We start from the raw sequence: 11,763 nt of genomic DNA, 5'->3' as shown, positions 1-11,763 counted from the left end.
CCCCCCCCCGAGAAAAACTAAAATAAGTATAAGTAATTTGGAAAATAAAAACTCTAGAAAAATGTCACTTTGAATTTAAAACAGATGTCCACAGATTATTCCTAAAAAGTGCCACACTATAAAAAATACCCAGAAAAACAAAACAGAGTTTTAAATACAAATGTTCTGGATTTAATACTTGTATCAGCATTAGGTTTTAGAGAACATCTGCAAAAATATTTTCTAACAGTTTTCTTAACATATTACAGCTGTGCACACAAGTGCAAATTTGTATGTTTTAAGAAGCAGCTGTTTGTTTGTCCAGTATTTGTCATTTTTCAAGAATACCTTCCAGCTCCTGTTCAATGTTTTAAGTTACCCTTTAGAAAAACCTCAGTTGACTTAGTAAGCAAACAAAAGAGATCTGATATGAGAGAACTACAGAAGCATGCAGCTTAATTACAGCAGCTCTATGATACAGATTTCCAATGAAATACATAAATCATTTTCCTCTTCCCCATAACTGCTTCGGTACATCTTGCATATACCACATAAACATTTGATTAAGTATCCTCCAAAGTACATTCATCCACTGGGCTGGCACACACAAACACAGATGTGAGCTATTTGTGTTTGGTTTGGTTTATTGTTTTGGATTTTCTTTGTGAGAAATAGATAGGTGGACACACACACAGTGGTGCAACCCCCATTCTGTTAAGCTGCTTGCTGGTTAGTGCAATTTTCCCCTCCTTGGGTCACATGCCAACCCAAGATGAATAGGGAAAGGTAGGGAAGGAGAGCCCAAAGGCACTCCCTTAACACTCCTGACTCCTACCTCCCCTGCTACTTGGGAACAGACCACACACCAACTCAAATGGCTTGGGAAAGGCAGTAGACCAGAGAGTTAAGGTGCCCCCTTAGCCCACCTGGTTTCTGAACTCTCCTCTCCTCCTGTTTGAGGACAATGACAAAGGCAGGGCACCAGAGAAATAAGGCACCCCCTTAGCCCATCTGGTTTCTGCCCTGATCTCTTACCATTTAAAGAACAGTAAGAACAATCAATAACCTCCTAACAGCTTAGTATATCCATACTTGGGTTGTGGCCCAAATGGGGTTATACCAGAACTTCAAGAGTTCTGGGCATGCACCACTGGTACAAAGTACCATAATATTCCATCATCTGAGTTGGGCTAAAATGGAAAAGTACCTGACAAAAAGTCAATTATCTCAGACCCTACAAACAGCAACCCTAAGCGAGACCCTTTGAGCTCTCTTGGATCACAGCAGGCTGTGACAGCACCTCCCCTGAGCTGGGACACCTCTCAAAGTTTGAAGATGGTTTGCCCACAAAGCCAACAGAAGGCCAGGATGAAATCTGACTGCTTCTCAACTCTCAGTTATCACCCACTGAGAGATACCAATGTATTGTGAGTATTTGCTCCAAACTCGAGAAGAGGGAAATTTTAAGTATAGGTTAGCCTCTTCCATCCACGTCTTTACCTATCTATGTGCTTAACCACACACATTTGCCTTCATGAGTGTGGATGTCTAGATATTTCACTGGATATTCAAATATTTCTGTGCTGTCTGTGTGTGTATGTTTTGAGTATTCACATATATATGTATACATATATTTATCTAGAATATCTTGTAGTAAGGTAGTGTGACTCTTACCAATCTCAAATCTGTAATCATGTCATTATCTTAATCATATTTTCCCGAATCATTCTGTTAATCTTCAAATTGATCAAGCATTAAGTGCTGTTAAAATTTAACCTTTGATCCACCTCACACTACAAACAAATCTCAAATTGCTATTAAATCACAACTGTGAGAGATACTTTCATCTGCAACAAAACACTCTTAACCCCATAGATTCAAAAAAGAACAATTAGAGGTGCAAATTATCCTACAGTTGGATTAATCAGCACTTCAGTTTTAGTACTAAAGCTGGAAATATCAAGCATTCGTTTATACAATTCAGAGTGTATGAACGTTTTCTTGAGTTTTGAAAGCTGAGATGCATTATCAAGAAAATTAAGCTTACCATATTTTGTTCACCACTACTATCTATTACAAAAAGGGAAGTATTTTAAACTTCAGCATGACTAGCAAGATACTTATTCTGGTTAATTTATTCTGTCCTTGCATTGGGGGTGGTATACAAGGAAGCCCATTTGCCTTCTTGCCTCATGGTTTACTTACACCTTGAATAGACAGTTTCTGCAAAGCTCACCAGGGTATTTAAAGACATGACTAACCCCATCCTAGCCCGAGCTCTCTTAACAGGCTTTTGACCAAAGTCATTGTTGCTCACACTTTACTGCCACAACTAGTAATGTACATAGTTAAAATCTGGTCCTTTTTGTGATTATTTCTGATTGTTCTTTAGTCCCACCTCCTGCATCCCAATAGTTACAACATGATCCACTTTTTCACTGAAAGCAAGTTATTAGCCTTCAAGGTAACAGAGAACAAGCTAAAAACTCAAACACATGTGACCAAACATACATGTATGCATAAAAATGCATGTCTACACTGAAAAAACCCTACCTTTAGAGACTATGAATCCAGACTCACAGTGCTGTAATAACATAATGCAATCATCCTACAAATTATGAATGCATGGTGCTTTGGTACTGACATAGGAACGCAATAACTAATATAGAGCATTGTATCATACAAGTAGAAGAGTAACTCTTCAAAATATCTGTTCAGTGCTATGGCATATCACACTCCAGGAGGAAATGCATTCTCTAAAATTGTACCTAGTTTATCAGCTGTCCCTCATCCTTACAGTCAGTCATGCATCACCTCAAGTCTTTAAGAAAGTGTTATTTCCTTTTTACTGATGAGACACTGAAGCACATAAATTATGGAAGAAATCCATAGGAAAAATGTAGACACTAAGTGTCATTGCATGTGTCTACATCCAACCTTTAAGTACTTCAGTATTTGTTCCATTGCCAGGTAATCCTAGAATATCCTGGTTTCAAATTCCCTACCAAATCATGGTTCTCAGGCACGTACTACTTTAAACTTGGAAACAGTCTACAGCTAGCTTGTTTCTAAACATCACTAACATGAACAAGGTAGATATTTTGCCATCATATGATGGTAGTAGCACATTTCCATCCTTAACTAAGAAACATAAAATACCAATTCAGACAAATCCTGGAATCCATTTCTTCCAGATGAGTGGTGTAAGCTCTAAATTTTGGAAGAGCTTTTATAGTGATTTTATTTTTGCAAAATGCTGTTGCATTAACAGAGAGTTTAAGATATTTACCCTAGAATATACTATAGAGCTGGTGGCTAAATTACTTTTCTGAGGTCTAAAAGCTTTAGGTTTTCCCATCTGCAGGAGACTTCAAATCTGAATACCGTTCTTGTACCTTGTGAATGAACACTAAGTAGCAGTGTTGAGCTCAGTTCCATATTTTCTCAATAGCATCTTGCTCCACATGGAGCTCTGAAATCAGTACAACTCTACATCCACTCATTAGGCTTTTAAGAATATATAGGGCAGCCTATAATACTAGTTTCAAAATTCCCACTGCTCACCCATCTCACATGAAAACATACATTTTGCTCATAGTCTACTATTGGTCCTTTATTAGTGTTAACCGCTGCAGTTCACTGGAGTGCCCATGTTGTCAGGTATCATCATCATTTTTCCCTCCTTACATCAACTTTGTAGCGTGTTTTCCAAGACTAGACAGCTAATGATGTATTCCATGGATACTAACAGATAGTTATTCTTCAATATTGCATGAGTTTTCCAATGCATTTTTTTATTGTTTATGAAGTACTGTTTTAAAATAAGGGTTTTTTTCACCAGCACTTCAGTTAGTGTTAAAAATATCCTAAGGATATTGCTGTGGCATTTCATATTACCTCCCACCTTTTCTGCCTACATTTTGATACAATTAAATCAATTTGTAGTGCAGTGTGATAGACTGATCTCTCAAAAACTACTCATATTCATTTTAAAAAGATGACATGAACTATGGTTATGCCTTCCAAAATATGATCATCACACCTTTTTGGTTAAAGGAAGTAAGAAATACACAGTGTGAGACTATTTATTTGCCAAATTACATTTAAAACATAATAAATATTAAATGCTATAACTAGTACAGGCATTTATATATCCTTTATGGATAGACCTAAGCATACATTCCATACAACTGAGCTTTTTACACACCCATAGCAATGGCAACCAGCCTTTGGTGCTGCCTGAAGGCCCGACAGGGTCATCAACCATTTGAACCCACACTTACTTGCTTAAGGAACAAACCACTCAGTCTGCAAACAAACTAGACTCCGGAATGCAAGAGCCCTGTGCCTAACTTGCATTTGGATTCAATCCTATAGTAGGTCTCAGACTTTCACACAGGAAGAGACTCTCTACATCGTTAATTATCTACTGCTTGGGGGCAGGGAAGAGAGGTGTTTTGAAGAGAGCATAGCTCCATCCCAAGCAGATACATTTTTTGCAACCCCACAATTAAATATTACTCCAAACAGGGGAGCCTGTGTTCAGTTCACAGACTAGTTTGAGAAAAGCAGGGCCATGTATCAATCACTGGTACTGAGGATGCAGCAACTCTGAGAAGACTTGTGAGACAAAATAATAGACTGAGCTGGCAGCACAGTGCTAAGCTTCGAAGCATTCTCTGCAGCTGCACGCAGCAGGACACCAAGCAGCAGGGGTTACTCTGCTTCCACATTTCACCAGTACAACCATCACCAAAAGACAAGCATCTAGTTCTGGCATTCATAGCTCAAGAATGCTGATAAAATAGGGAAGGCTAAAAACCAAGAAAGCAGTCAAGGATGTAAAAACTTGGTTTATGTTGAGACGACTCAAGGAACACTCCTCTTCCATGCTCAGTGAGGAAAAGGTAACCATGTTTTCACCTAGATGGGGAACATAGACCTGACATACTGAAGAATCTGCAGCAAAGGCAGGTTTTTCCAAAAACATGAGAAAACAAGGCAGTTCAAAGAGACAATAAAAGAAGTAGGGTAGATTTTCCGGATTAGGGTGATTAAGCATTTCTTTTTGCTGGTTTAGAAAATGGTAAGGATAACTAAGCAATGGGAGAATCCTGAAAGTCTGTAACAGGCTTTCAGTCAGGGGAATACTTCAGACATGTAAGGATGCTTTTCTAAAGCATGTGTTCTAAACAGGGATCAATTCAGAGTTACCCTACAGCCTGCATAAGGCAAGCTGTAAGAACAGGTAATCAGAGAGTTCATGTCTCGTCTTGTCCATAAAAACCCATTAAAAAATCCAAACGTTTAATGGTGAACTTGGTAGCATTAGGTTAGCGGTTGGATTCTGATCTTAAGGGTCTTTTCCAACCTAAATGACTCTATATAGGAAGTTTTAACCAACAACAAAAAATACACTAATAAATTTTTTTTTAATTTTGAAAAGCCTGTTTTCCTTTCAAAAAGCACTTTTCAGTGCAGATTGTTTAACTTGTAGGAAGACTTTAGTACGGTCATATGGCTTGTGTTTCTAAATTTCAAAACAAGATTTGAAATTTTTAAAAATGGGTTCCTTACAAATTAAAAGTCCCTTTATCATACAAACTATCATTGTATTTTAAAATTCTAATCCAGAGAGAATAACTTACATTGGAAGAAATATTTTTCAGAGCATCACCACTAAAATCCATTTAAAAAAAAAAAAATCACATATTATAAAAATAAAATCATACTCACTGATATTTCCAATAGTTCAATTACATTCACATTCACATGTTGACTTATAAAAAGGCAATTTGCAGGTGTAAAATCTCACACACATTTCCACTGATGTCAAGAATAATTATGCATGTGTCCTGAATCAGATACAGGCCATGCTGATGACAAAGGCAGTTTTGCAACTGATAGCCTGACTCAGGATTTCATCCTGTGTAACAGAAGTTGCGCCAGTTTAATGGTGATGCTGTTTCACATTAAACTTAAGGCAAACTAAGTCTGTACCGCTTTTAAAAGGGACAATTTTCCTTTCCCATCTACACTTGCTCATTTCGGCTACCTCCTCTGGGTCAGCAAGAGACTTACGCAATTGAAGCGACATGAGGAAAATGAGCTGGCTTAAAAAAAAAAGTTGGCTGGGAGGTAGAGAGATAGGTTCCTGTTGACACTTTTCAACTCTCTGCAGGAATATTAATGCTTACATAAGAAGCAGAAAGATGTAATCAAAGAGAAGCATGAAGGATAAAGTCATGCCTTTTTAGAGCAGCATGAACTTCAACTGGCTGCAGCAAATACTGTTTTCTAAAGATCATTTTTTATACAACATTATTGTTCATTTACAATCTGAAATTTAAGGACACTTCCCTTGCGTGAGTCATTCTGCAGACAGCAGATTTCAGAGTTTTAGATAGAAATAAGGATTTTGCCTGGAATAATTAATTTGATACCCCTTTAACATTTCAGTTGTGAAAGTTCTTGTACTTGGAAATTTTTTTGACCTTGAAGAACATAAACTCTTTTATAGGAGCTCTAGAAATTAAGGACAACATGCAGGAGGTAATTTAAAAGTGCAATAAGACCATCTGGAGACAAGGTTAAATAATCAAACAGATCAATTTGTTCTTACTCTCTCCATAACAACTAGATACCTAGAACCAGGCAAAGCAGATTAACTGAAGCATAGGTACTCAAAGATGCTCACCTATCCTGCACAATCTGCTTTGTTACATATGTGAACTGGGACAAGTTATCAAATAAACAACAACAACCATCTGAAGGCACAATCTATTTTTTAAAGACAGCATTTTAGAAGACAGCATATTTCCAGTCACTCAGGTACTCAAAAACTTAAGAGGAAGAGCAGTTTCATGCACAACTTTTTCTCTAATGCTCTTCTACACACCAGTGTACAAACCAGAGCTAGAGAAAGGGGTAACTTTTTGCTCCAAGCTGAAGGAAACTTTTTTTTTTTTTCTTCTCAGAGCTCATTCTGTGAGCAGCAAAACTAATGAAACCTGTTTTCCTGCAGTGCCGCATCTCAAGATTGATTGACTTTGACATCTAAATACATAGAAGCTGTGACTGCAGCTTTTCCTGCAGTTGGACCATTCATAATGTTTGCCTCCCTGAATTCCCTGGAGTCTCATAACACAACTGATTTGGGCAGCCTCTCCCTCTCCCTTCTGCCCAAACTCATATCATCATGAAAACTGTAACTGACCAACAAATTCAAAGGTCTAGCACAGGGGAAGAAAGAGTGGCAGATGTAGCATTAAAATCTTTATTTCCTTAATAAATCAATCTATCAGAATAAAACTGGACATTGCACTTTCATGGTTGTGCTTTTGTTTAGATCTTGAGAACTGTTGTTTGAAGCTCCCTCCATAAAAACAGAACTTGCTCACCATTTGGCTTTCTTACCTTTCACTTGTCTCCCATAAACAGGCAGACAGAATTCCTTTACCCTATTTTTAGAACTAAATTTCCCTTTTTTATTTCGATACCAAAAAAAAAAAAGTTTTTGCATTCTGTCAGAGCACAAGGAAAAAAAAAAATTTCAAAGAGAAGGAAACAAGTCAGAACTCCATTCAGATACCCATCCTGAACAGAGAGTAAAATAATTTACTGCCAGGCAGAGATGAGGCCTAGATCATTCTGAAAAGTGACTAACAGAGATGTGAATGCAATGCAGTAAGAGTAACACCTCTTCTATTTATATAAGGAGTTACCACACACTTCACAATACAAGGAGTAATTACAAAAGTTAATAAGAGCAATAAGACAGTGCTAAAGAACCATTTTGCCCATTTCCCCCCCATTCATCTTCTTTCATCCAGTCCAGAGCAACATTTGCAAAGTAGTCTACTTATTCAGTAGTTCTTCTACAGGGAAAAAGCAAACTTAGCATAATATTGTCAATTAATTTTGACACCTGCTTACCAATATTGATTTTTGATGTCTCCCTGCTATGCTGTTATTTCTGAGTCTAGAAAAGAAATAAAGCTAAGCCAAAAATTCTACACATCTCTCACCAAAGAATTAATGGTTCCAAGTTACCCCTAGGTAGAATATTTCTTATGACAATGCTTCCGATGCTGGCTAATGCAAGTCAAACATTTCCAGAAGAGCAAAAATAACCATACTTATGTGAAGAAAACTAAAGACCATTTTATTTTCAAGTGTTTTAAGCTTACCCTTAAAAATCTGTTTCCTCAATCTAGTGACAGAAAATGGGTTTTGGATACATCCAATTTAGGTCATTAAAAGTTCAATTTTAATCTTGCATAAGAGTGACTCACCCAGGCACTTCAAACTGCTGAAACTTTGAAACAATGTAAAAGTTTAGAATAATAAACTAGGCTGTATTAACATTTGTATAGATCGTATCTATAACCCATAATTGTTAACGCAGTTTATCATAACCAAACTTTTCAATCATTCTTACTGACAGAAGCAACTACTGCAGAAGTGATACACATCCAGCATAACTAGTCAGACGAAAGCACCGCTGGTGCAAAGTCCAACCATGGCTACCTGCCTATAAAGCAGATAGAGTTCACAGACAAGTGGAAACAATATGCAAATATTCCATGGTAATAAATCAAACCCTCAATTGCCACAGAAGTCAGAAAGGTCTTCAATCACCCAGCCATATGGCAGAATAGCATTCTTTTTCCAACTCTTCAGTTGGAAATACATAGATTTGACTCATCGCCCATTCAACACCCATCTGAATTTTCCAGATTCAAAATACAACCACTCTGAGTTGCTGCTTGTGTTCTAAGACACATTCACATATTTCATACCATCCCCAACTCACAGGACTTGAAAAAGCTCTAAATCTTAGAACGTTTATTTTTACTGCAGAGTATATTTTGCTTTTAAGAATAAATATTAAAGACAAGCTATTGAAGGCACAACTATGAAAGCATCCTCAGTAAAAAAACATATCTCCAACATAATAGAAACCACTTCTGTGATAGAAATCACAATGCAAGCATCACTGTCATTTTTAAAGCTAAGCATGAGAGAATATAGAGGAGTTAATGAGAAATCTATTCTGATTTCACCAAAACTCCTAACAGCACATTGATTAAGCATAGTGTTAGCTTAGATCAGAAGAGGTGCCCTTTCAACATTCAGGCAGAACTTCCTCTAGGTGGGGATGGATTATTAACTTTCTACCAGAAGTGAAAACGTAACCACTGTGCCTCTTCACTTGACAAACACAATCGGTGTAAAGAAACAAATGTTTAAACAAATAATCAAGGAAATACCTGTAAGAACTGGATAAAGGCTCCAGTACCCCTTCAGAGAATATACTAGTTTACAAGCTGTGAAATTTTAGACATGATAAATTTGCTTCAGCCCTTCAGCTCAGGTCTGTCATGAGTGGCACCAAGACAAAGGATACAAGTAATCTCTTTAAAGCAAGGAAATAATAGCTCTCCAAGCCTGTCTCCTGCAGATCCTCACACACAAAGAAGATTCACCTGGACCTCCTCTCCTCACTCTCAATCCCTACACAATTAGCCTATTGTTCCACAGCACAGGGCAGGACAAACCCCAAATCCTCAATACACACACAACAAATGACCAACTTGAAAAATCTTATTACCAAGTTCATAGACAGAAAAGAAGTACTGTATGTCTTATCTCACTGACCATATATCATTAGTGAATTGTTTCTTTCTCTGCAGCATGTATATTACTTCAGTCAACATGTCTGAATCCAGCTACTCCTTAACTTCCCAAGCTAAGAAGTTACTGGATTTACTTTTTGTTTATATAGGAATAAGTGACCTTGGATTAAATCTTTAAAAGAGATGTAAAATATACAGCTAAATTTCAGTGCTCCAAAGAGAAAACTGAACTTAAACACAATTTAGAATAGACGATCGTTACTTTTAATTTCTTAAGAGTACTTTTCCAAAGGCAGAATTTGAATTGTCTAAGACACAGCATCACAGGTGTATTGTTATTAGCTAGATGCAAGAACACTTTTTCCAGCTATAAATGCCAATGTACTTAAATACAGTTCCTGCTTGTAAGGGAATGAGTTCCCCTACAAGGGAATGAAATGAGATGTCCTGTCCAAGGTTATATAGCAAAATAATAGCAAATGGTATTCTTCACAGCCAGCCTTTATACGGATACCAAAGGGGGTGGGGGTGGGGAAACGACAGCCCTATAAATTAAGTCTTCTTTTCCACTAATATAGAAAAGCAAGTGTCAGGGTATGCTTCCTTCTCATTGATCAATGACTCAGTATCACATCCACTTTTAAGCATGAGAGGTAGTTCTAGCTTCACTGACCACTCACTCCTTTGCAAAAACGTTACTTTTTTATATTTAACCCCTCTCTCCTCTCCTGCAAACCTTGCCATGAGTGATGCACCTTTCACTAAATTATACTCACGTTACCCTGAATGTGCCTAACTCATAGCCCACTTAGCTAAAACACTTGAAGGGAGGGAAGGCTGAAATGAGCAAAGCACTTTCACTCTCCGGAGAAGTCATTCAAATTTACTAGTAATGTTTGCTCCCTGGGCAGCCCCATGAAGCGCACATGTCATTTCCATGACACTTCCAGAAGGGACAGCAGCGGCACAGCTTTAGGCCGATTCCTCCTTGTCTCAGCTCCCATCAAGTGGAGCAGCCTATTTTCAGCGGTGGATTAGCGGGTACAATTTTCCGTCGGAGGACTCCGTCCTGTGTTCTTAGAGGGAGGGACCATGAGGTGCAGGAGCCTATTTCATCCTTAACTTCTGTCACATACTTCCACCACACATGAACAAAATCATAGCAGACATAAAAAAAAAATTAAAAAAAAAAAATAAATAAAAGAAAATAAAGGCAAGTGAAAACGATGGGGAAAGGGTGTAGGAAGGAAAAAAAGGGAATGGTAATAATGAAGGACTTACTTGAACCTGCCCTGGCAATGTTGGCACTGGTCTCCCACCCAGCCCTGGTCGCAGACACAGGTGGAGTTGACACAATGACCCGAGAAGCAGGAGATTTTGTCGCAGGACTTGGACTGGGACACCTGGGCATAGAGGGCCAGGTACAAGAAGCCGTAGAAGAGCAGCCAGCTGTTCACATCCAGGAGCGAGGAGAAGCAGCCGCAGCAGGAGGACGAGGGGAAAGGTCTCCAGGCGCCCAGGGGCGCGGGGGCAGCTCCCGCCCGCCTCGCGGCGCCGCCCGGGTCCATCTTCGCGCGGGGCCAGGGGGAGCACGATAACATCCAGCGGTATCTATTTGTACTTTGTGTGATGTCAGAGCCAAGCACAATTCAAACATCACAGAGAAAGTCTGTGCCTTAAGGAGTTTACAGTCTTGGTGGAGGCAATACCTGAAAGCGTGAGGGGAAAACAGAGATGAAAAGTGAGTTTGTCCTTTTTCATTCCAGAGGATGTCAGGAGGCCCACAAGCCACTCTCAGTCAGGAGTCTGTACATTGTCTTCCTAACAGAGCTCAGATAGATCATTTCATTGTTCTGGATCAGACACATTTCTTGGCTATTAGACGTCTCTTTGTATGTGTTTTGTGATGAATTGGTAAGTTCATGCAAAGAGAGGAAATGGAAATTGTGTTGCTGCTTTATATTTTATGAAAAAAAAAGCTGAGACTGAAGCTGTTGCTGAACAGTCTGCTAATTGTACAATATTACATGTGATTAAGGCTGCTGAACAACTGTCCTCTGTAAAATAACATTATGAGACCAGAAATGCAGTTAATAGGAGATTATAGTCCAAGGCACAAAGTCAGTTTAAGACTACTCTTTAATCC

The 11,763-nt window shown here is 38.4% G+C and overlaps 1 protein-coding gene across 8 annotated transcripts in view; it reads right to left on the bottom strand.

Annotated features, from left to right (window-relative positions):
• Positions 1-11,202, bottom strand: part of ATRNL1 (attractin like 1) — a 518,966-nt gene extending 507,764 nt beyond the window's left edge. For all 8 annotated transcript variants that reach the window (XM_026851052.1, XM_026851053.1, XM_026851055.1 and 5 more), the window contains exon 1: positions 10,899-11,202. In XM_026851052.1, the coding sequence (XP_026706853.1) occupies positions 10,899-11,185 (287 nt within the window). In that variant the 5' untranslated portion in view covers positions 11,186-11,202. The remainder of the gene's footprint in view (positions 1-10,898) is intronic.
• Between the last annotated feature and the right edge of the window lie 561 nt (positions 11,203-11,763).

The sequence above is a fragment of the Athene cunicularia genome (assembly GCF_003259725.1).
Source record: "Athene cunicularia isolate RWA chromosome 6 unlocalized genomic scaffold, athCun1 chr6_part1, whole genome shotgun sequence".
In the NCBI taxonomy this organism is placed as follows: domain Eukaryota; kingdom Metazoa; phylum Chordata; class Aves; order Strigiformes; family Strigidae; genus Athene; species Athene cunicularia.
Note: the sequence above shows the minus strand (reverse complement) of the source record. Positions and strands in the feature narration are given on the sequence as shown.